Below are 25,232 nucleotides of genomic sequence, written 5' to 3' on the forward strand. Positions count from 1 at the left end.
GGCAGGGGCCCGGGCACTGGGTGAGCGCGTAGTACATGCCCTCCCTGTACAGGAATCCATACACCCTGGGGTCTGATCGCTCATCCAGTCCTGCTGCTTCTGCCCCTCCTCTGCATCCCCACTGCCACTGCCCGCAGGCTGGGACCTCAGAGTGTCCCATCTGGGTGGCCGCAGCAACCTGCCTCCTCTACCTCCAGCTCTGCTCTCTTCCCATCCACTCCCACCATCATTGTTCTAAGAGACAGATCAGTGTCATCAGCTCACTTGAGATCCCGCCGTGGTTCCCTATTGCCTTCCACACGGACTCGGCCCGTTAGCCTGGAGTCCCGGCCTTGCCCGCACCGTCTCTGGCCTGTCCCCTCCTCCTGCCCCTGCTCTGGCCGTGCTCGACCACGGGGAGTATCCTGGATGTGCCGCGCTCTTCAATCACCCCTGGGCTTTGTTCCTGCCTTTCTGTCCTGGCTGTCCCTCTTCCATGTATTTTTCTGGCTAACTCCGCCTTCAAAACTCATCTCACGTGGCCCCTCCCCCTTTTCTGGCTTTTCTGAGCTCATTGAGGTCTTGAGTCCTTCACCTGAAGTTTCCAGTGGGCAGAAGCTCCCTCACCGCATAAAAGGCCGTCGCCGCCCTCCTGAGTACTGACGCTGGCAATGACTATTATTTGCACGGAGCAACGGTATTTTCTTTCTTTCTTTCTTTTTTCATTTTTTAGCTTGCAGATCTCAGTTCCCCGACCGGGGATCAAACCCGTGCCCTTGGCAGTGAAAGAGCGGAGTCCTAACCACTGGGCCGCCAGGGAATTCGCACGACGGTATTTTCAATCAGAGGTATGTGACGTTCTCCACTGTCCTCCAAACCCACCCCCGTTGGAACCCGCTGGTTTCAATGAGCCCTGAGCACTTTCTAAAGCCCTGTCACCCTCGAGGGCCCAAGGGATCAAAGTCCCCCCTGCCTGTGAGCTGGACGAGGGTACTTATAGCTTGGGAGGGGACATGAAGGAGAGTCATTGGGAAAGGAAGCACCCACTGAGGATTTGTCTCTTAGGAAGAAGCCCCAGCATCCCCTTCCAGGTTTGGGGTTCAGCTGCTGAAGGGATTCCGACAAACCATTTCCACACGTCGTCCTAGTAGGTTCTCTTATTAACCTAGAACTTGTTGCCCAAGGTGAAGGCTGCCACCAGAGTCTTCTAAACGGGAGGGGTAATAGACACTAATGGAACGTTCACGTTGAACCCAACTGTGGTGTTATGGGGACGTGTTATTTCATTGACTCCCCCAGATAACCAGGTAGGCAACAGAGATACAGAGAGGTAAGTAAGTCTATAGCCGTCGCCTCGCTCCAAGGCGCGACCTTCTCTCACCGGACACCTTGATATCCTCCAACCAGGGTCCAGGCCACCTCCCTCCCGGCATCATCCGTGAGCAGCCCAGTGATTTTGTAAAAATACAAGTCTGGGGCTTCCCTGGTGGTGCAGTGGTTGAGAGTCCGCCTGCCGATGCAGGGGACATGGGTTCGTGCCCCGGCCCGGGAGGATCCCACATGCCGCGGAGCGGCTGCGCCCGTGAGCCATGGCCGCTGAGCCTGCGCGTCCGGAGCCTGTGCTCCGTAACGGGAGAGGCCACAGCAGTGAGAGGCCCGCATACCGCAAAAAAAAACAAAAACAAAAACAAAAAAACCAAATCCGATCACACCACTCCCCCGCTTCTCAGATACTAGGAGAAAGGTCAGAATCCTTCCCGGGACCGTCAGGGTCCTGGCCGCCCGCGCATCCTCCAGGCTCTCTCCTCGTCTCTTCAGCCCTTGCTCACCGCACTTCCGCAACAGCGACTTCTGCCTGCTGGCCAGACAGCAGCTCCAGCAACTTCTCTCCTCGGCCCGACTGCCCCCTCCATCGTACACCTGCACCATCACGCGTGTGTGTCTACGGGCACACGGATGCACCCACACCCGCGCACACACTGCCTGGCCGCCTCACGCGCGTCCTGGGTCTCGGCTTCACTGTCACTTTCTCACGGAGGCCTTGCTGACAGTGCCTTTCCCCCCCACCCCCCAGAATCTAGGTTAGTTCCTCCTATTATCCCTCTCATAGGGCCCTGTCACTTTGCACAGCTGTCATCCTACATTTATCTGTGTATTTGTCAGGGCTCCATTTCTCCCACTGCTGTACCAGCTCCGGGAGAGCAGGGTCTGCACCTGGCTTCTTTGCTTTTGCTGCCCTGTGGCCGGGGCCGGGCACGATGCGGAGCAAAGTCGGCGTCACCCAGACAGCAAGCGCCTCAGCTGGAGGCAGGCTCCAAAGGCCAGACGTCTCGCCTGCCTCTGAGCCCCATACAGCCCTGCTCCTGTCCGCCATGCTCATTCCTATCCTGAGGGTATAACCACCAGGCCCTCAGCACCCCAGTGCTGGGCCTCTGGTTCTGGGAGACAGAGAAGAGCCGAAAGGGGGTGCTGATCTAACCCTGCTGGAGCCGCCTTCGCCTCCCCCGGGGGGCAGTGGCATCCCAGGGGCCTCTGGACCCCAGGGAGCACTTTCTTTTGTTTCTAATGAAGGGCAAAGGGGGTTCCTTCTTCAGAGTCCTGCCCTGGGGCCCACGGTATCTGGTTGCCACACAGAAGGGGGAACGTGGGACAGTGATTCCCCTGCAGCGCACGGGGCTGTCGCAGCTGCAACGGAAGCGTCATCGGTAAGCGGCATCGTAGCCAGTGAAGGCAGCCGAGTGGAACAGGTCCGAGGGGAGCAGCACACTCTCCCCTGGGTGTGCGTGGACGGGGGGGCGGGGCTTAACTGTGCTGTGGAGGCTTGGGTCCGGCCACTGCTTCAGCCACTTTCCGACCCTGCTTGGATGTGTCCCCACATCCAGGCCCTGTCATCCACATTCCACATTCCACGCCCACGTGCTGGGTCTTTCCAGCAGCGTCTGCGTCTCCAGTGATGCATTATGGTTTTGTTTTGTTCCTTGCTGGGAAAGCCTAGGCAACAGGCTCCAGAGGAGGCTGGTGAACGAGGAGGGGACGGTCGTCGGTGAGGATGGGCAGCGATGGGCATCGCACTCGCAGAGCTCACGCCGCCCTTTGCCCCGCGATGTCCGAGGGGCCCTCCCCGCCTCTCCCACGCCCATTCCTCAAATGCCATCCGGCACAGTGGCACCCTCTGTACTACAGCGAAGGGTTTGAGGCCCCAGAGGTGGCCCAACCCCTGCCAGCAGGAGCCAAAGGCCCAAATTCTAGTAAAGCAAGAGAATGTTCTCCCTTGGGGCTCATCAGCCCGGCATCTCACCCAGGGGTCCATGGGTGTGCCCGGGGCTAGTGCAGGGAGCTCTGACTTTCTCCAGGACGTTTCATTGAAGAGACGTTTTTCCTCTAAGTCATGGTGTCTTCACCTCTGCACTGCTGACGTCATGGGCCGGATAATTCACTATGGGGGGGACCGTCTTGTGCACCATAGAATTTTTAGCAGCATCCTTGAATTCTACCCACGGGATGCCAGTTGCACCCTCCAACCAGTTTCGTCAATCCAAAACGTCCCCAGACATTGCCAAGCGTCCCGCTGGAGACAACAACCACCCCCAGTAGAAACCACTGTTCTTCAGGCAGGACCGGGGCTCCCTGTGTCCTCCCACAGTGAGGGGCCTTATCACAGGAGATCCTACAAAGCAGGAGGCGGGATGTGCCGGCACCCTCTGCCTGGATGCAACCCCGGGCGGGGAGTGGAGCCGGGCCGGCCCACTTCCCTTCCTGGGGCACCTGAGAGTGGGGTGCAGATGGGCGTAAGCTCCAAGGCCAGACGGTGGGCTGAAGTCCCAGCTGTGCCGCTTGCTCCCATGAGACTTCGCCAATTCCCTCCCTCTCTCTGTGTCTTGCTTGGCACACTGTGACTCAGGGATTGTAGGTGGTGATATCACTCCTTCTGGGGTTAATGCAAAGATCAAGTGCTCAGTCAGTGTGCCCTGCAATGACTGTTTTATCAAGGTCTAGCCACAGTGGCCACTGGATTCTTTTTCCCTTTGGGAACAAGGGGTGGCTGACCCTGTGTCCTTCCCCGGTAAGATTCTTAACACAGTCATTTTTTATTTTTTAAAGAGCGCTTTCAGGACTTCCCTGGTGGTCCAGTGGGTAAGACTCCACACTCCCAATGCAGGGGGCCCGGGTTTGATCCCTGGTCAGGGGACTAGATCCTGCATGTGTGCCGCAACTAAGGGTACACATGCCACAGCTAGGAAGTCTGCAAGCCGCAACTAAGACCCTGAGCAGCCTAAATAAATACACAAATAAATATTTAAAAATGAAGAGTACTTTCGGTCACTGTGGGGGTCACCTGACACCCACAGAATGAACAGCGGTCAGGGATTTCTCCTGGTGCAAAGCTGCCTCTGAATTGCCCTCTTGCCCTACCAACGTTTCTGGTCACCAAACGCTCTGCTTTGCTGTGGTTTCAGGGCGTCCCACTGCCCATGCTGGAGCCCCCTCGGGCCCTGCACAGTGTCAGGAGTGAGCTGCCTGGGCTCCTGTCCCCGTGCTGCCTCTCATGAGCCCGGTGACCCGGGTAAGTCCCCACATGTCTCCCAGAACCTGTTTCTTCCTCTACCGAGGAAGGATAATCAGAGGGGAAACCTTCCAGGGACTTTATCAAAAGAGTGACACGAGATAACATGAAAACATAACAAGCACTAACCATTAGCACTATTATTATTAATTTAATTTTACAAGAATGAAGGAAGACGTCTTAGAAGTGGACAGACTTTCTGTTCCCCAGTCATGTATGGGTGCGGAAGGTCAGTAAGGGAGAAGGAGAGACCGCTTCCCGCACCCACAGGCCTTCCCGAGGCCCGGCCACGGCCACGGCAAGCCCAGCGGAGGTTTTGCGAGCTTGTGAAGGAAGATGCTTGTCGGGAAAGCCCTTGCAAAGCTCAATCCAAGGGAACAGGGAGGGCCGGGGGACCTGGGTGAGGTTGGCTGCGGTGTGGCTGAGACCAGGGGACCAGCTCGGGATTGAACCCTGCCCCTTCCCTCCCTCCGAGGGGTCTCTTGGGGCTGGGCTCAGGGAGTCACCGGGGACCGGGGATCTGTGGGGCATGGGGGCTGGGTTGGGGCCCCTTTGCTCCTCCAGCCCTCCCTTACCCCGGAGACCCTTTAAGGGAGGGCGTCAGCACCCCGACTTGTAAAACCAGGGCAGTGCCGAGAGGTGGGAAGCAGGCATGTGTGTGAGCGGGGCTCCGATCAAGGCTGGCCTTCCAAGGTTGGACTCTCTTCACCGTCTCTTTCTTCCTCCCCTTGTTCCTCTCCCTCCACCTCATCTTCTGTCTGCAGACTTGGTAGTTTCAGCTATGGAAAGACAGCATAGACTTGTTGGTGGAGGGCAGGCCTCCCTGCACCCGGGAGGTTAACCCCTGAGCCTGGGTTGCTGGGCACCCAGGAGACCACGCTGCCAGCACCACGGCCGTGAGAGCCTAGCGGGCGCTCGACACCTGTGGGTACGGATGGTGGGCACGGCCTCGGGCACCTGCCGCTTGCTGCCTGGGCCACCTCGAGCTAGTTCCTCCTGAGTCTCCTTGGTCCCCTCCCCTGTAAAGGGGACATGACTCCCTGCAGGGCTGTGGCTGGGATTAGAGATAATGGATGTGAGGACCCAGCAGTGCCTTCTTAGCTCTGACCCCAGAATGTCTGGCCAACTGCGGAGACGCAGAGACAGGCAGGAAGCGTGTGGTGGGCAGAAGGAGGGGGCCAGGTTCTGTAGCTTAACCCCTGAGGATCAGCTTCTCCATCCAGTGTACACGCTGCTGTGCGGAGCACATCTGGGGCTGTCCAGCAGCAGACACGGAGTCAGTGGCCACATTGCACGGTGTCAGCATCACCTGCTGGAGGGCTGGAGGGCCCGGGGGGATGGGTGGGAGGAGCCCGCGCTGTGGGTCAGAAAGGCAGGACTCCAGCCTCGCCTCAGCCCCACTGTACCACCAGATGGTGTGAGAATAGAGCCGCTCAGATCCGAGTACTCCCAAATGCAAAATGCGCCCACAGAAACCACAGCCTGTCTCTAGACCCAGCGGGAGAGAGCCAGAAATGGTGAGTAGTCACGGGATGGAGCCGGTGGGCTGCTCTGTGCTCACCCACCTTCCGTCCCCCTGTCTCTCCATCGGTGCCCGAGAACTGGACACACGGGCCGGCTTCATGGGCCGGCGCCCTGAGCGGCCACGCGGCCTTTGCTGACCAGGGCTCCACGCTTGCTTTAGTGTCTGCTGCCGCTGTCTTGAACTTCTCAACACTTTTTTTTTTTCTGGCCAGGAGGCCTGAGGGATCTTAGTTCCGTGACCAGGGATCGAACCCGCACCCCCCTGCAGCGGAAGCGCGGAGTCTTAACCACTGGACCGCCAGGGAAGTCCCTTGAACTTCTCAATACTTTTGAACTGGGGGCCCCATGTTTTCCTTCCTTCCCTAACTAGGCAGCCAATCTTGCTCCCAAGGGCAGACGCTGGCCCACGCTCGCTTGTTCTTTTCCCTTCTGTGCTGTGCTTTCACTCTTTCACGTCTTAGCGTCTTATCTGTGGGTCCCTAAAGACAATGGCCCAGACAGACCATGCCTTTTCTTCGTCCCCTGGTACCTAAGAGGGCCTGGAAGGTGACACTACCTTTATCACTCCATCTCCTCAGTTTCCAGATGAAAATTAAGGAACCAGGAAGTGAAGTGATGGGCCCGGGCGATACAGCTAGAAGGTGCTTTGGAGCCGGGGCCATGGATGGCTGAGCTCAGGACAAATTCCCCCCCCGATGCCAGGAGGGGTCATCTTCTCTGATGAAGGGATGCCAGGCTCCCTCTTCTCTGATGGCTCACATAGCCCGGGTCACATGCACGTTCAAGGTCCCCATCGTGGTGGGGAGAGGATTTCAAGCAGCCCAGGGTACGGCTCCTGCACTCAGGGAGGGTGTTTGGAGACTCAGGATTTTGGGGTGTTTGGTGTTTGGAGACTCAGGATTCCTCTGGAGGAAGGGGGTAATTCCTCCCACTCGCCAGATGCACAAATGAAGGTCCACCCAGTGAGGCCACTTGCTCGCGGTCGCCCGAGGTCAGCAAGCAGGCAGCCCGGGGGCCGCGGCTCCCTCCCGGCCACGCCACCCCGAGCCCGCGCAAGGCCCCTACAGGCTTGGGCTTCTCCTTCATGGCTTCCGCCTCCCTCCTCTTCAGCTCCGTGAAGATAACATTGAAGAACTCCTCCTCGGCCTCGGTGACCAGCTGCTCCGGGTTCAAGGCAGGCTTCTCTTCGCTCGGGTAGCTTTCCCTGCCCTCCGCCTTGCTCTTCTTCTTCAGTCGCATCTCACGGTGCCTGGTCTCCATGATCTTCTCCCGCCGGGTCTCACGCTCAAATATCTGTGCACAGGGACAAAGAGGCCGTGGGAGGGGCGGGCAGGCGGCGCTGGCTCCCAGCACGGGCGCCAGGTGGGTTCTCCTTGCTCGACTCCAAGCAGCCCACACAGAGGCCTGTACTCCGGGCTAATGGCAAGAAAGGGGGGCTAAATATGGGGCTTGGGAGGCAGGAGCAGGGGTGCCAAGTTACTCAGTTCCAAGGAATTCCAAGAACACGGATGCAGGCGTGAAGAACACCCTCTGGGGCTGCGCAACATGGCGGCCTGGGCCCACAGAGGATGAGTTCATGGGTGGGACCACAATCTCAGGCAGGGCCAGGAGGGTCTCCCAGGGTCTCGGCACCAGGGGTTTTCAATTTCTCTGTGTGCCCCACGGTTCTGGGGAGGCACCTCCAGGGTGGATGGATCTCAGCCCCCAGGGCCCCTTCCCCAGGACGGTCCCCTTCCAGCTGTCTTCTCTACAGGCATTCTGCTAAGCCTTCCTTGGACAGGTTCTGCTGCCCCAAAGGTATGTTGTTTGAAACTAGACAAACGGACCGAGTCAAACCACTTGGATTCGCAGCTGAAAAAAACTGAAGCTTGGAGAGGTAAAGTGACTTGCCCAGGGCCACTTGGCTACTGAGTAGTGAAGCCAGGGTGGATTCAGACATTCCCAACATCCATTTCTCGGGCTCATTTCCTGATCCACCCCCAAATATCCATCCATTTCCCAGGAGGTGACAGAAAAGGGCATCTGTTCTTCCCTGACTGGCCCGCTCGGCCAGGGGGCCAGGTCAGAACAGGAGCTGGTGCGCACCTCACCCAGGGCCCGCACCTACCGAGGAAACCATGTTCTTCTCGTTCCTCTGCAGGGTGCACAGCCCATTCGAGACCTCCAGCAGCGTGGTTGTCCCCAGCTGGGAGCCACAGGCAATGAAACATCCATTGTCCTGTACCCGGAGGCAGAAGAGGGCCTCGTCACACACCTGTTGGAGGGTCAGGCAGACCCGGGTGAGGGAGGAGAGTGGAGCAATGTCACCCTTTCTTGGTCTGATTATCTGGCTCCTGGGGAGACTTAGCCAAGCAGCCCCATTCAGACACCCTTGGTGACTCCCCCCATTGAGGGGGACCCCAGCCTCAACCCACAGGATGAAGTTCACACTCTACGACTGGCTGTAAAACCCTTCACCCCCAGCCTCATCTTCCATCTCAGCCTGCCCCCCCTCACCCACCCCTTCAGTCCAGCCCCACTTTCTTTCTTTTTTTTTTTCTTTGCTGCACTGTTGGGCACGTGGGATCTTAGTTCCCCGACCAGGGATCGAACCCGTGGCCCCTGCATTGGGAGAGTGGAGTCTTAACCACTGGACCTCCAGGGAAGTCCCTTCAGTCCCACTTTCATTCTGCAGTTTCCCCAGCCCCGCGCTTTTCCACGGCCCTAGCCTGCAGGTCTCTGCTCTGGCTTTGCTGATAGGATAACGTTAGCTCAGGCTGGAAGGGGTCAGCTGCCAGAAGCCTGCGCCCTGGCTTCTGAAGGAACAGGCCTGGTGGGAGGAAAGGCCGGGCATCTGCTTTTCTCCTTTTTTAATTCCCCTCAGGTGATTCTGCTGTGCCACCAGAGTCTGAGGGCCTGGGTGCATGGGGAGGCAGGTGCACGTGACCTTCAGGCTGAGGGCGGGGTCACATTGCTTGAACACAAAGTCCCAGATGTCCAAGGTCCCGTCCATCTTGGTGGTGAAGAAAACCGCTGGCCTCACCGGGCTCCAGGCACCATCAGTGAGATAAGCCATGTGGTACCTGTTGGGAGCCGGGTGCCGCCGGTCAGGGACCCCTGTGGTTGGGACGGATGGAGAGCCGCAGCCCTACTCATCCAGCCCCGCCCCGGCTCCAGGGTTTCATTGCTGGGCAGGAAGTTCTTTCTTGTGTCTGACTTCTAGCCACGCCAGCCTCGCCACCCACAGCTCACAGTTTGCACTATAAAGGGTTTTGGGTGGGGTCCTTCCCAGGGGCTGGTCACTGGCGTTTTCCACAGCCAACTCCGGGGCACAGGCTTGGGCCCAGTCCCCCAGCCGTGAGACTCACTTGAGAGGAGTCGGAGGAAAGAAAAGTTGCCCAGAAAAGTTCATGCTACTGAGATGAAGAGAGTGTTATACTTCCTACTTGGTCTAACCTAGATTTTCAACGATTTCTGCAGTGAAGAATGAAATCGGACCCTTATCTTACACTGTGGACAAAAATCAACTCGAAATGAATTAAAGGCTAAAACGTATGACCTGAAACCATAAAACTTCTAGAAGAAGATGTAGTGGAAAAGTTCCTTGACATTGGCCTTGGCAATGACCTTGGCAATGACCTTTTGGGTATGGCACCAAAAGCAGGAGCAACAAAAGCAAAAACAAACACGTGGGATTACATCAACCTAAAAAGCTTCTGCCCAGCAAAGGAAACAGTCAACGAAATGAAAAGGCAACTAACACAACATTGTAAATCAACTCTACGCCATTAAACATTTTAAAATAAATAAATTAATTAATTAAAAAATAAATTTAAAAAATGCAGAGGCAACCTAAGGAAAATATTTGCAAGCCATATATCCGATGAGGGGTTAATATCCCAAATATATAAGGAACTCATACAATTCAATAGCAGAAAACCAAATAACCCGATTAAAAAAATGGGCAAAGGACCCAGACATATGGGTCTTCAAAGAAGACATACAGATGGCCAACAGGTATGCGAAAAGGTGCTCAACATCACTAATCACCAGAGGAATGCAATCAAAACCACAATGAGATATCACCTCACAACTGTGAGGATGGTTAAATTATTAGAAAAACAAAAGATGAGAGCTGGAGAGGGTGTGGAGAAAAGGGAACCCTCGTGCACTGTTAGTGGGAGTGTACATTGGTGCAGCCGCTATGGAGAACAGTGTGGAGGGTCCTCAATCCCATTTCTGGGTCTTTAGCCGAAGGAATTGAAATCAGGATCTCGAAGAGATACCTGCCCGCCCATGTCCACTGCAGCACTATTCACAATAGCCAAACATGGAAACAACCTAAATGTCCATCGACAGATGAACGTGCAGTTTGAAGCACCTTCCTTTGGGAAGGGGCTGAATCAAGCCACTTCCCAGCGTAAGCTTGGCTGTTCGTGGAGAAGTGTTTTCTCCATTTTATGGGTGGACACAGAGAGGCTCAGAGCACTCCTGGGTTGGGCTGGGCCCCCTCTGTCCCCTCCAACCCCCACATCCCTCTCCCGCCCCAGCGTCCCCCCTTACTTGGTCCACATGATGGACGACTCCCGGCTGTCTTCTGACCAGATGCGGGCGGTCCAGTCGCCGACGGTCAGAAAGTTCTTCGGGTAAAACGGGTTTCGCTGCAGGGCATAGATGGGGCCATGGTGGCCCGAGAAGGTGCACACGATCTTCTCAGCCGGTGTCTTGGCCTTGCGGTTGCAGGAGATGACGATGCCTTGCTCCGTGCCCACCATGAACTTGGTCGGCTGTGGAGGGGGTGACACGTGAGCGAAAGGCTCCATGGAACATCAGCTCAGGGTTTAGCTGGCAAGGCGAGCGGTTTTCCGGAGTCAGGGTGGTGGAGCGGCAGGACGGCTGGGGGTCCAAAGGTGCTGAACGTGCCTTCGGTTTAAGCCTCTGCTCGCGCTGTGCCCCGCCCCCTTCTAGGTAGCTGCGCGCACTCTTGCGCTGGATCAGATCCCACACTTCTTTAAACCTGCCCAAGGGCCCCACAAATAATGAAGCCCCCCCCGACTCTTCTGGTCCCTGGAGAATCTCATCACCAGCCCTCTTCGTGGAGCCTCACTGTGTCCACTAAGCATTTTGCCATAAAGATCCTGAATGTTTACACATAAAGTAAATGATTGAATCAATAACGTAAAACATGGATCGAGAAGAGCTCCCTCCAGCCTCTAACTACTACTCCCGGCAAAGCTGGTCTACATTGTACACCCGTGTCCATAGCATCTTTATTCACAACACCCAAGTGTCATCGACATGTGAGCGGCATGTGGTCTCTGCCCGTACAATGCAATATTATTTGGCCTCAGAAAGGAAGGAAGTTCTGCCACGTGCTACAATGCTGGTAAACCTCGAGGACATTGTACTAAGTGAAAAAAGCTCATCACAAAAAGACAAACGCAGGAAGTGTTCACTGAAATGAGGTACCCGGAGGAGGTAAATTCATAGACACAGAAAGTTGAAGGGGCTGAAGGGAGGGGAAAATGGGGAGTGTGTTGATTAAAAGGTACAGAGTGTCAGTTTTGTAAGATGAAAAAGCTCGGGAGAGCCCACAATGTAAGTGTATTTAACAATGGTTAAGATGGTACATTTTACATTATGTGTATTTTATTTTTGTTTTTACTACAATTAAAAAGAACAACTGGGCTACAAATTGGAGGGTCAAAGGAAAGTGAAGACCCTTCTACACTGTTGGTGGGAATGTAAATTGGTACAATCATTGTGGGGAACAGTATGGAGGTTCCTTAAAAAACTAAATATAGAACTACCATATGATCCAGCAATCCCACTTCTGGGCATATATTCGAAAAGATACATGCACCCCAATGTTTACTACAGCACTATTTACAATAGCCAAGACATGGAAGTAACCTAAATGCCCATCAACAGAGGAATGGATAAAGAAGATGTGATACATATATACGATGGAATATTACTCAGCCGTTAAAAAGAACGTAATAATACCATTTGCAGGAACATGGATGGACCCAGAGATGATCATACTAAGTGAAGTAAGTCAGACAAGGACAAATATTCTATGATATCACTTATATGTGGAATCTAATTAAAAAATGATACGAATGAACCTATTTAGGGAGACTGCGTGCTCACAGTGCAGGGGGCCCAGGTTCGATCCCTGGTCAGGAACTAGATCCCACGTGCATGCCGCAACTAAAAGTCCTCATGCTGCAACTAAGAAGCTCGCATGCCGCAACTAAAGATCCCACCTGCCGCAACTAAGACCCGGCGTAGCCTAAATAAATAAATATTTAAAGACAAAACAAAACAAAGAAAACCCAAATGAATCTATTTATAAACAGAAACAGACTCACAGATATCGAAATGAAACTTATGGTTACCAAGGAGGAAAGGTGTGGGGAAGTGATAAATTAGGAGTTTGGGATTAATGTATACATACTACTATATACAAAATAGATAACAAGGACCTTCTGTGTAGCACGGGGAGCTCACTCAATGCTCTGGAATGACATACATGGGAAAAGAATCTAAAAAAGAGTAGACATATGTATTATGTATAACTGATTCACTTTGCTGTAGAGCAGAAACTAACACAACATTGCAAATCAACTATACTCCAATAAAAATTAAACAAACAAACAAACAAAAAAAACAAAAAAGGAAAAGAAAGAGACACAGCTCGAGAGTCCCAGAAAAGTAAGGAATAAAGTCAACTCCAGGGCTTCTGCCAGCTAGTAAGGGAGATAAACTGCCCAGGTCCCGGTGGCCCATCATGCCTCAGACTCCTTGGCGGGGCACGGGGTGGAGAGCCTGGGCCTTGGGGTCAGAGCCCTCGGTTTGAGCCCCAGCATCCCCGTGTTCTAGAGCATGGGACTTACCTCCCTAAGATGAAGTTGTTTATCTGCAAAGTAGGGATAATCACATCACCTCACAAGACGGTCATGGGTGATCACACAAGCTCATCACGTAAGGCAGTGACAAGGGTCCAGCACACAGTGTGGGAGAGGTGAGGGCTAGTGGCACTGAGGTCATTTCATCTAGCACTTGGACTAAATCTCTGATTCGAGGACAGAATGCTTTTCTGAGTCCTCCCCACTGTGACTCCATGCCCAGGGCTGAGGGGGTCAGTAAAACTGTCTTCCACCTCATCCACCACATTGATCCCCCAGCCTGGGGGGTGGGTGGGGGGACTCCCAGGGCAGGGGTGAGGCCAGCACACCTCCACCTCCTAAGGGCCTGGGAATGATGTCACACGGCCTGGAAGCAAACCAGTGACAATCCCAAGGGGGAGCCAGGCCAAGAGCCATCCGGAAAGGTCGTTTTCTTGCTTTGGAGGGAGTCTTCATTTGCAGCTTCTAGAAGCTTCCCTCCTCAGACACAAACACATTACCACTTTGATATTTCTTTACTGTTCCTTCTCAGTTACTAAATGCCATCATAGGCCCGTGCTCTGGTTTGCCAAGGAGCCTCCTCTGATCTCATTTTCCTCTCCAGCACCTCTTCTTTCCCCACGGAAGTGAAGCCACCGGCCCAGGGTCCCACGTGAGGCAGGGACAGAGCTGGAGCCTGGCCTGTGAATGCTGGTTGTGGACAGGGCTCTTCTCATAGAATGGGGCCTCTCTGGAATCCTGTCCTTTCAGAAAGCTTGCCTTCGGATCAGCCTGGACACTAGCCAAATGGCGACTCTTGAGTGAATTAGAATGGCCTCCTTCCTCTGCTCTGCTGCCCCCTGCTGGAAAGTGGTTGTAAAGACCACACAGGTCTAGGAGGACCACAGGAGGATGGTCCAGTGCCCAAGGTGAGAAGCAGCCTCAGGGTCCATCTGACACAGTAGCCACGGGTCTGCCCTTGGCTTTGGCTGCCCTGGCAGTGGAAGTCAGGAAAGGGAGAGGAAGGGACACCCACCAGAGTAGCCTCGAACTCCAGGGAGGTGGCCCCCAAGGCACGCTCCAACAGTTCCTTTTTGGTGATGTCCATGATGACGACCTCGGTGGGCTCGCTCATCTTCCGGACGTCCCACCACATGACCTGATGGGAGGAGGGGCCAACTCTGAGGCCTGAGGTCCCGCAATTCTCCTGACTTTTGCCTTCTCTACCCCCTCCCCCTTTTTGGGGCCAGTCACTGGGGCCAAAGGGGTCTCTGACAGAGACTACCAGCAACCCGAGGGGACAAACATGCTTTGAGAATCACTCCTTTTGGCCACAGTCCCAAGCCTGGTTAATTATCAGCGTCATGAGCAAGCTTCCTAAAATCCAGATGCCAGGGCCTCACCCCAGACCTCCTGAAGGAGAATTGCCAGATGTGGGCCCTGGAGTCTGTATTCTTAAAGTCTCCTCACAGCAGGGCAATATATAGCCACATTCAAAATGCACACATGCTTTGACCCAGAAATCCCACCGCCAGGAACGTATACTTCACATGTGTGCGGTAATCTATATACAAACACACTCTCTGCCACCTTTTCTGGTAACTACAAAATATTAAAATCCACTTAAACAAATTACAGCATACCCATAGTTTATTAAGTCCTTAGCAGGCATGGGGCAGCGCTTTACGATATATGAAATCATCTTCAAGACATGCTAAATGAAAAACGTCAGGGCTTCCCTGGTGGCGCAGTGGTTGGGAGTCCGCCTGCCGATGCAGGGGACACGGGTTCGTGCCCCGGTCCGGGAAGATCCCACATGCCGCAGAGCGGCTGGGCCCGTGAGCCATGGCCGCCGAGCCTGCGCGTCCGGAGCCTGTGCTCCGCAACGGGAGAGGCCGCAGCAGTGAGAGGCCCGCGTACCGCAAAAAAAAAACAAAAAAAACGTCAAGTGCAGATGAACATGCAAGGTGTACAGAAAGAGAGCGAAGACAGACACGCTTGCTTCCGTGTGCAGACGCGGAGCCTGGAGGCTGATGTGGGTGGGCGCCTACAGGGAGGGGGACTGGGAGGCTTGAAGGTAGAGGTGGGAGGAAGGCGTTCACTGTCTGCCCTTTTGTACCTTTGGGGTCTTGCTCCATGTGCATGTATTACCTATTATTCAATTTAAAAATGGAATGAAAAGGAAACATTCTTAGGTAATTCAGCGGGAGGCCGGGCAACTGCTCTGATCCCCACCCCCTCGCCCCCCACAGCGCCTGGCTGGTGGGTACCTGCCCGTCCGTGGACGCTGAGAAGCACTCGGTGCCCGTCTTCGACTGCAGCCAGATGGTGCCGTAAACAGGGTCTCGGTGGCTGAACTCAATGGTGGACAGCTCTGCCACCAGGCTGCCCTTCCGGGTGTCCCAACAGGCTGGCAGGGAAGAACATGAAGGGGCTGTAATGGGGGCACAGGCTTCCTTTCTTAGTGCAGGGAGCACGGGATAGAGGGATGCTGCTTGCCTTGGTCTGGCAGGTATGTGGTTTTTTAGAAGCGGGGCTAAGTTCAAACCCGCCTGAATTTCCTACCAGCCCCCAAAGCGTGCTTCATCCGTTCCACGCAGCCCCTAACACGTGTTGAGCATCACACTGGGCACTGGGGAAGCCCCTGGGATTCAGACAGCCACAGTCCCTGGGAGACAGGAAGGGAAATCTGCAAGTACAGCCCGTGCTGTGATTGCTCCAGGAGGAGACACATGGAGGCAGTCAGGGAAGGCTTCCTGGAGGAAGTGAGAAGGAACTAAGACTGAGGAAGAGCCTCGGGTTGGAGTGAGCCAGGCAAAGAAAGAAGAGCACTTCCACCCCAGGGAAAGGCTCTGGGAAGTAAAAACATCTATGCAAATCGCTCCTGCTGCATCCACTCATTCCCTTTTCGCCTCTGTACCTTTGCTGCATCTGATCGGAAAGAAACAGAGGGAGATTTATCCTTTCTGCTGATTCATAATTAGTACGTCGCTTCTTCTGTTTTACCAAGAAAGACTCGAAGCTTACCTATTATTTTGTCCCAGTGGATTCTGTTTTCATTTTCCCACGAGTGTATGGCGAGGACCCACCCTATTACTCAGAGCTGTTTCTAGGAAAGCTGGTTTTGTAAAGCAACAACAAAAGTCCACGATCCATAAGTCTTGATTTATGGAATCCAAGTCCAAGGCATTTGACCCTGGACCCGTCTGGCCCAGAACCAGGTTTTCTTAGCTAAGCTCGCTCTGCTTGGGCAAAGCAGTACTCCAGGGTGGGTCCCACCATGTCTTTCTTACAGACAGCAGAGCCCCAGAGCCTGGGCTGGTCTGAGCTGGCATGAAGAACCACTGAAAGGGGTTATGAATGATGAGCGAGGCAGGGCTCCTGAATAAATCATGGCCAAGTGGCTTTGCTTCAGTCTTTTAGAGCCTGGGCACCCAGATAAATTTGCAGGAGGTTTATGGGAGCCCACGTCTATTTCATAACCCAGGAGCTCCCCTGGAGAGGAGGCGGCAGGTCTAAGAGGGAGATGAGAGGCCTCAGGAGGCTAGGAGGCCAGGAGGCAGCCTGGCCACAGAGAGGTGCTGAGAGGAGTCCCAGCCATTCCGGCCCCTACTCCTGGAGCGAGAGGGGAACATTAGGAGAGCTCGTGAAGACAGGAGGGAAGGGGAGCCCTTGTCATGTCTGGCTGAGTCTGGCCCGGGATGCAGACAGGAGGAATAATTGTTTGGTTACTTCAAGGCCAGAGGTGAAGGGCAGGCAGAAACCTTCAGGGCCCACGTGGGCAGGTTTCTTCTGAGCTCACCAGGGATACCGACATCAGTTTTCTGGGTGTCCCACCAGCAAAAATGGCAGAGTAAAGACCTCTGAGAATTCTCTCCTCCATAAAGGCCAAGAGAACCTTGGCAAAAATGGTCAGAATCAACTTTTTCAGAACTCTGGAAATTAGCCAAAGGCTGGCAGCAAATCAGAGTGTTTATCTGAGAAAAACGGCTGAATCCTGGTAAGAACAGTAAGTTCTGTTGCATTTTGACGGGCCCTAGTTAGGATCCTATACTCTCCGGTTCTATGGTAGCCTTGAAAAATAACATTCTGCCTTCCTGGTAAGAAACCACTAGCCTGACAGCCAAGGGATGGAGCAGAATGGAGCTGGAGCTCTTTCAAAGTCTCCTATTCCAAGAATTGTCATTATTTGACCTGTCTGTCTGATGGTTCCCTGGAAGACCCCCCCGCTACTTGCAAGGTTGTCTATATTCACCTTGACTTGGAGCTTGGCCAGTGAAAAAGGTCTGTTTAAGAAGGCAATTTTGAAAATAATTATGATTGCAGACAACTGATTAACTCTGCAGTGTCCCACAGTGGTGGATAACAAGTGGAGCAAACAATAAGCTAAGCAAAAAGCTTGAAAGGAGAAGCTGGAGAAAGTCCATAGGAGTTTTGAAAAGCTCCTGGAACCTAGAAGGTCACATGCATGGGTATGGCTGTGTGCATTCCCAGGGCTGCACACATACTTAGGAAAGAACTGAGAAGGCCCTAAGCTTTCACCTCTGGCTGACCTTAAGGCTTGGTGTGGTGGATAAGGCAGAGTTGACAACTATGCCTGGCTGAGTGTCGAAGGTGTGCACACAGAGCCTCCCAGCAAAGTCTGTGAGATTTACTGGTTCCAGATGACAACAGGCAGAAAACATTCACCTCAAGCGCACAGGGAACATTCTCCAAGATAGACCACACGTTAGGCCATAAAACATGTCTCAATAGATTTTAAAGATTGAAATCATGCAAGGTATCTTTTCTTACCATAACAGAATAAAACTAGAAACCAATAACTGAAGGAAAACCGGAAAATTCACAAACATAGAGAAATTAAACAACATACATCTAAATAATCCATGGGTCAAAGAAGAAGTCAAAGTGAAATTAGAAAATACCTTGAAATGAATGAACATGAGAAGACAACATACTAAAACTTAGGTGTGGCTAAAGCCGTGTTTAGAGGTAAATGTATAACTGTAAATATCTGTATTTTTAAAAACCTCAAACCAATAATCAAACCTTCCACTTTAAGAAATTTAGAAAAAGAAGAGCAAAATAAACCCAAAGCAAGCAGAAGAAAGGACATAATAAGGATTGGAATGGAAATAAATGAAATGGAGAGTTTAAAAACAGAGAAAAATCAATAAAATAAAAAGTCGGTTCTTTGAAAATAAAACAAAGTTTACCAACCTCTAGCTAGACTGACCAAGTGAAAATGAGAGAACACTCAAATTACTAAAACCAGGAAAGACATGGGAGATGTTACTACCAACCTTACAGAAATGAAATGATTGTAAGAGAATGAACAACTGTGTCAACAAATTAGATTACCTAGACGAAAAGGAAAAATTCTAGAAAAACACAAACTATCAAAACTGATTCAAGAAGAAATAGAAAACATGAGAAGACCTGTAACAATTAAAGAGGTTGAATTTTCAACTTTAAAACTACCAATAAGAAAAATCCCCAGACCAGATGGCTTCATTGAATTCTACCAAATATTTAAAGAAGAATGGCTATCAACTGTCCACAAACTCTTCCAAAAAAAACCAGAAGAGGAGTAACACTTCCCCATTCATTCTTTTTTTTTTTTTAATGTATGAAGGTTTATTTAACTTATTAATGAAAGAACAAGCAAGATGGTAAACTGGTTTTAAACAAGTTTTGATAGAATCAGTTTCTAAACTGAATGAATGCCCCTGTAAATGGTCTTCATACCTCTTGTTTTAGCCAGTTCTATAATTCTTTTTTTTTCCTTTCCCCCCCCGACTCACTCTATATAGCTGGTATTACTTACACCCATTACCGTGTAGGTTGTCCCGACTGCATCTCCTGAGATGGAGCTCCCCAGTCGTCTCATAACCCCTTTGCCTCTAGCTAACCTAGCCTAGCTCAGGGTAGGCATACAGTAAATGTTTCTTGACTTTATGTGGCCCATAATTTTCTTAACTTTTTATTGTGAACTCATTTTAGCCTCACTTGAACTTCTACAACTGAAGACACGGCTGAGGTACCAGCAAAACCTGTCTCACCTTGACGTCTGGAAGCTGCAGGGAGTCCCCACCCCACTTTGTCCTCCATGGCAAGCCTGGCCCGGCAGGTGGGCCCTGGCCAGACAGCAGCAGGGGCCAAGCTGCCTGAGAGCCTGCAGGGGACTCGGGCTGACTCCTGGTTAAGTGCCGGGCTGCGGCGGGGGGGTCCCTCCTTACCGATCTGCCCATTGTAGCAGCCTGCCAGGAGCACGTGGGAATCTTTGGGGTTGTATTCCAAGGTGACAAGAGGAGAAGACGGCTTTAGGACAATTTCTGGCCTGTTGGGGTTTTCTACAAAGCAAAACAACAACAACAACTATATATATATATATATATATATATATATATATATATATATATATATATATATATATATATATATTCTACCAGACCTGGAAAAAAAAGGACAGGGTCAAACACTTTAACCCCTTTTACAGGTGGGGGGTGGCAGGGGGAAGCCTGGAAGCCCCTCTCCAGGCTGCAAGCTCTGGTCCTCAGTGGCCAGCATCTAGCCCTGGAGGCTCTTCTACTGGTTTTATTTTTGGGAATCAGGATTGTGTGTGTGTGATTGTCATTCTAGTCCATTTTCCAGGTTCGGTATTAAATGAGGTTTAAGGCTTTTACAAAAAGTCAACTCTCCCCTGACTTGTGTGAACCAGCTGCCCTGTCTGTACAGCAGGGGTAATGATGGAGTCCAGCCCACGGGGCGGCGCTAAGAGCTCACTGAGCTCCTCAGGAGTGTAAAGTGCTCAGTCCTGTGCGTGGCACCTACACCTGCTAATAAAGGCTAACGTTTATTTTCACAACGACAGCAACGAGGGACGTCTGAGAGCATGGATGGGGACCACAATCACCTGCTACCTGCCGGACTCTGCCCTTGGAGTGAGCCCTTCTGTCAACAGCGGACCGTGCTCCCGAGTGGACACACTGCCCCTACTGGCCATGAATCAGGGGAAAGTGCTAGGACGGGTGGGACAGAGGTGAGTCCCTGCGTCCCTGTGAGGACCCCTTGGGTCACTTCTCAGTCTGCTGGGGACTCTTTCTGATATGCTCTTCAGGGACCCAGAGTTGGGTCTCCATGTGGTCTAGTCTCGAATGCCCTGGGATCTGGAAGTGAAGGGAGTCCCTGCTTCTGGTCTGGCTCCGCGTGGCCGCACCTGAACCCAGACAGCAAAGGGATGAGACAGTGGCTTCCTCCTGGGTCCCTGGACATCCCAGTGAGGGACCAGCCCCACGAGAGTCCCGCTGCTTCTACCTTCCTCCCCCCGGGTTTTCACAGGTCTCTGCCGCACTCCCTCATCCTTCCCTGTGGCTACCAGACCCCTCTGCTTCTCACCCAGGTCCCAGATGTACGATTCGTTGCTCATGCCCTCAGGTGCCCGTTGAAAATTCAAGCAAGAGTACGCCACTGCCAACTTCCTGTTGCCATCGGGGTGCAAGGAGATGTGTGTGGCTGGCCGCTTAATTTCCTGGGGATCCCTTTAGGGGAGGGAGAGAGGGCAGAAGACTGAAATCCCGGGCTCCCTAAATTTCGTATTTGCTAAAGTTTTTCTTAAAAGAATTCATACATATTTAAACATTCGCTCAGATAAATTTATTTTAAAAACAAAGCTGACAGGACTCCCTTAATTGGAAAACTGATCTCACCAGCCATAAATAAAAGCTAATAAAAATTAAGACAATGGAAATAAAATATTAAATTTCAGCCTGATGTCTTCGTTTGCTGAAAGTTCCGAGCCTGAGGCTTGATTTCTCATTAATATTAAACCATGAGGGAGGGTGGAGAATTCAGCCATTATGCTCCTTGGTGACAGTACAAAGATCAGTCGTTGGCAAGGGTTTGGGGGCAGGGAGGGATACATAGGTAAAGTATAGGGGATTTTTGGACAGTGAAAGTATTCTGTATAATACATTTGGAACGTATGACACCAAGAGTGAAACCTAATGTAAACTATAAACTTTGGGTGTGCTGTAGGCATCCCCCCAAACTTCATATGTGGAAGCCTCATCTCCAATGGGCTGGTATTAGGAGGTGGGACCTTTGGGAGGTGATTAGGTCATGAGGGCAGAGCCCTAATGAATGGGATTAGTGCCCTTATAAAAGAGGGTCCACAGAGATCCCTCACCCCTTCTGCCTTGTGAGCTCACAGCAAGCAGACAGCTGTCTCTGAGTTAGAAAGTGAGTCCTGGGAATTCCCTGGAGGTCCAGGGGTTAGGACTCAGCACTTTCACTGCAGGGGGTCTGGTGAGTCCTCACCAGACACAGAACTTGACATTGCTGGCACGCTGATCTCAGACTTTCAGCCTCCAGATGGCTAAGGGATAAATTTCTGTTGTTTATAAGCTATGCGACTTGAAACGAGTCCTTACTGGTCATGCTGGGGCTGGGTGAAACACTTCCCAGGACCCTCAGTGGGTCACGGTAGCAAAATGAATCCTCCAGAGTTGGCATTTGAGGCTAGTCACGTCTGAAATCACAGGCATTCTCTGCATCTATGAGCGTACACACACACGCACACACGCGCACATATACATGTATACGTGCACACACATGCACACATATACATACACACGTATACACGTATGCATACACACATGCACACATGCATATAGGTGTATTTTAAACAAAAAGTAGTGCTCTCTGCACACTGTTCTGCCCCTTGTTTTGCTTTGGTTTCACATAGTAAATCTTGGAAACTCTCTAGAGGCACATAAGGAGCTGCCTCATTCATTCTGATGGCTGCGTGGTATTCAACAGTGTGGGCATACCAGAATTGCTGGAACCAGCCCCCTACCGGTGGGTTTAGCTTCCTCCCAGTCTTCGGCTGGCACACACCCTGCCGCAGTGAATACGCAGTGACTTCACACACGTGTCTGTGGGATAGATTTCTTTTGTCAAATTTCTGCTGTCCTTGGAGGTTATTCCAGGCACACTCCTGAGAGTTTGGGACAAGGGTCTTGTTTACTCACAGTGCAGCCGGATCACTGACGTTTGGTACTTGATACACTCTCTACACCGTATGAATCAACCACGCTTGTACCCAGCTTTGCAAATTTGCTTTAGTCTTTCCCCAGACTCTGTCCTCCTTTTCTACCAACAAGGCCTGCCCTCAGGGTAGGTACCACTTGTCTGCTGGGCGTTTTATTTTGCTCTGTCCCTTATTAAGCTCGGATCACAGATGGCATTGTACCCATGGCATGGAGTGACTGGCAAGGGGTCACCTTTGGAAGCACCCACGCGTAGGGCTGAGAGAAATTGGCCAGACACCTGCCTGGCTATAGAGGTACCTGAAAACACTGACGGTTTTAGCTGAAGGGGCCTCTTCCATCACCTCCACCGCATCCTCGTCATCAAAATACTCCTGGTAGATGTCAATGGCATTATTCTGCTTGATGCAGTGCTCCACGACCTGAGGAGGATACAGCGGGAGTTCTTAGCAGTAAAGGGAGGTCCTTTCAGCCTGACCAGGGCTGAGATGGAGTCTGGGAGGGGCGAGAAATATCTCGTAGTCTTTTCCCATCCTTCCAGCCCATGCATTTTCAATGGGGGCAACATCTACCCCCCAAAAGGGTGGAAATTGGTTCTTGGGGGTAAAATATTATTACTTTTTTATACAAAGTACAGATATACATCCAGTACATAAATATATAGTACACCTACGGTATTACATTTTCATTGGGGTGGGGCGATGTCTAAAAAGGCTTCTTGGGGGACAACAATGAAAAAAAGGTGAAGAAACACCACTGCTCCAGGCAAACAGAATTAGTAACTACCCCATATATGGCATCCATCTCCTGTTTCCTCCACCCAGAAGGCCATTCCCCATTATTCCAAATTTCCAACAAGGAAAAGCTCAAGATCAAGTGCCACCTCTTCCAGGAAGACTCCCCTGATTCCTTCAGCAGGAAATCAACTCTCCCTCCTTATGGGGCAAATGGCAGAGCATCTTTTCTCTTACAGCCTTTCTTTCTACATTATACAGTGATACCTCTGTATTTGTTTTTGGCCTCCAATGGATTATAAACTCTTTGGGGCAGAATATATGTGAATTTCATTTTTGCAATCTCTACTGCACCTGGCAGAGACTAGAAGCTCCATGCAAATGTGTCGAATGAATGAATGATCCCTACTGGCAGGTAGCTGCTGGGTGGGCTTCCTTGGGGGTCTCTTTGCCCAGAGGATTTCCCACTTTTCAGATTCCTCTTAAAGCCCGTTCAGTCCTTGGACCTTCTGGTCTGCTGTGTGGACCTGCCTGCCTGCTCCCAGACAGAAGGTTCCATAACGTAGCTGGTGTCCTTCCCCGAGGAGCCACAGTTGCTGAGCTTGACACGCAGCTGGGGAAGCAGAGTGATGGCCGAGGCCCTGACCACTGGCGCTAAAGGAAGCCTTACCGAGCCCAGCTGCATGATGGTGTTGACGTAGTTCTCATCTTTCTCCACCTTCTTCCGGAAGCGGATCGTCTGCTCCAGTTCCAGGGGGTTCACATCCTTGGGCCAGCCCCCCTCGATGTGATTAACCCCCCGGGTCTCCATTTCAAACCGCTCTGTGTTGGCCTAAACGGAGAGCCACAGGTGAGAAGACGCCTGGCCCTGGTGGAAGCATCTGACCACTTCTGCAAACCAGTGTCCCAGGGCTCCCGGGTCCCTGGGCTCTGAGTGCTCAGGGATGGACCCGTGAGGTGCCCCTGGCCAAAGCCACTATATTTTCAGGTCCAGCAAGGAACTTTCTGGTCCTCAGGCGGTCACAGGCAGCCACAAAAGCGTCACCCCTGTAGAGTTAGCAGCTTTGCAGATGCTGCCAGTGGCTATGGAAAATCCAGTTCTGACCTGATCTCACCCCTAAAGGTCCGGAGGAGCCCACCCATCGGTTCTGTGAGATCCCAAAGGAAACCGTGACTAAGCTTTCTCCACCCTACCATTCACAATGTCACAGGGATCGAAACACAAAAACGATTAAGAGTGTGGACTTGCTTTGCCCATTCTCTGTTGTAGGGAGGTTGGCATAGATGTAGTTTGACCCCTTAAACGTGCCTCTTTTCCTCCTTCCCAGTTTTCCCCCATCTTTTAAATTGTGGTAAAATACACATGACATAAAATCTACCATTTTGACTGAAATGTACAAGTTAGTAGCATTAAGAAGGGTCACAATGTTGCACAATCATGATCACTATCTAATTCCAGGACTTTCTCATCACCCCAGATGGAGACTGCATACCCACTGAGCGGTCGCTCCCCTTCTCCTTTTCCTTTTTAAGCCAGTTCTCACAAAAGCTAAAAGTTTCAACAGGGTGGAGCTGCTGACAGAGGAGACCCCGACGTGGTGTGGTCTTCATGGCCGCCATCTTGTTCAGGTGGCTACACCATGAACGAAACCACCCTGGTCCCCATGACAGTAGCTTGCCCTGGGAAAGCAAGAAACTCAGTCTGTTTGAACTGTGAGCTAGTGGAGCCGTCCACAAAGTGGATGGCCAAAGCGGTGTGACTTTCACTCCGTTGACTCGGGGACATGACAGTTGTGTTAACCCCTTCGGTCTAATCTTCTCCCAGCAGTTCTTGACATAATCAGGAGCGGATCACTTGGTTCAGACAGACCAGGAGAAATCTGGGAGCTTGGACAGCGACATGACCCTCAGTTCCTTTATCCTGGAGGCACTCTGACCGGCACTTTCTATGGGACCCTTTCCTTTTCCCAAGCTAAGCAGGTCCTATAGGTGTGAATCCCTGGCTCCCTCAGATACCTCTCCCAGATGCACCCAATGCCTAAAACAACTCTAGTAAGAGTCTTAGAGGTGAGGCCAGATTCCCTGGGAGAGAGAACATCTTGATTTACATCCACCCGGCCCAGGGAGTGGTTGGTACCGGGCCTTGTCCTGACCCTGGGCACCCAGGTGGGTCTGGGAGCGATTCTGCCCTCGTACTTCCAGCATCTTCACTGGTCCACTCTAACTGGCTTCCAGGGGGATGGAGCCACCCAGTCCCACTTGCCTACCTTGGCCAGCCACCCTGCCGGACCACACCTCCACTGGCCCGGCCCCTGGGGCAGGGACCCACCTCGTGCTCCGACATGCTAATAGAGCACTGGATGCCTGTGTCCACGGGGTTCCGCTCCACGAATTGCTTGGCCAGCTCAGGGTTGGGCGGTATGTCGATGTTCAGCTCTGCCTGGCGGTCGGAGAAGTTGCAATGCTTCCCGAACTCGCTGCGCTTCTTGACATATACGTACACAATCTCCAT

The 25,232-nt window shown here is 52.2% G+C and overlaps 1 protein-coding gene across 1 annotated transcript; it reads right to left on the bottom strand.

The window, feature by feature from the left end:
* Positions 1-2,678: 2,678 nt before the first annotated feature.
* On the bottom strand, positions 2,679-25,232 carry DNAI2 (dynein axonemal intermediate chain 2; the record flags this gene model as incomplete). The annotated part of the gene is made up of 13 exons (XM_079905249.1): positions 2,679-2,752; positions 5,476-5,562; positions 7,000-7,360; positions 8,175-8,321; positions 8,994-9,129; positions 10,610-10,833; positions 13,973-14,095; positions 15,207-15,346; positions 19,176-19,289; positions 20,335-20,477; positions 22,287-22,408; positions 23,391-23,552; positions 25,050-25,232. The coding sequence occupies 13 exons, from the start codon at positions 25,230-25,232 to the stop codon at positions 2,679-2,681; spliced, it is 2,016 nt and encodes a 671-aa protein (XP_079761375.1).

Source organism: Stenella coeruleoalba, assembly GCF_951394435.1.
Source record: "Stenella coeruleoalba genome assembly, chromosome: 19".
NCBI lineage: Eukaryota > Metazoa > Chordata > Mammalia > Artiodactyla > Delphinidae > Stenella > Stenella coeruleoalba.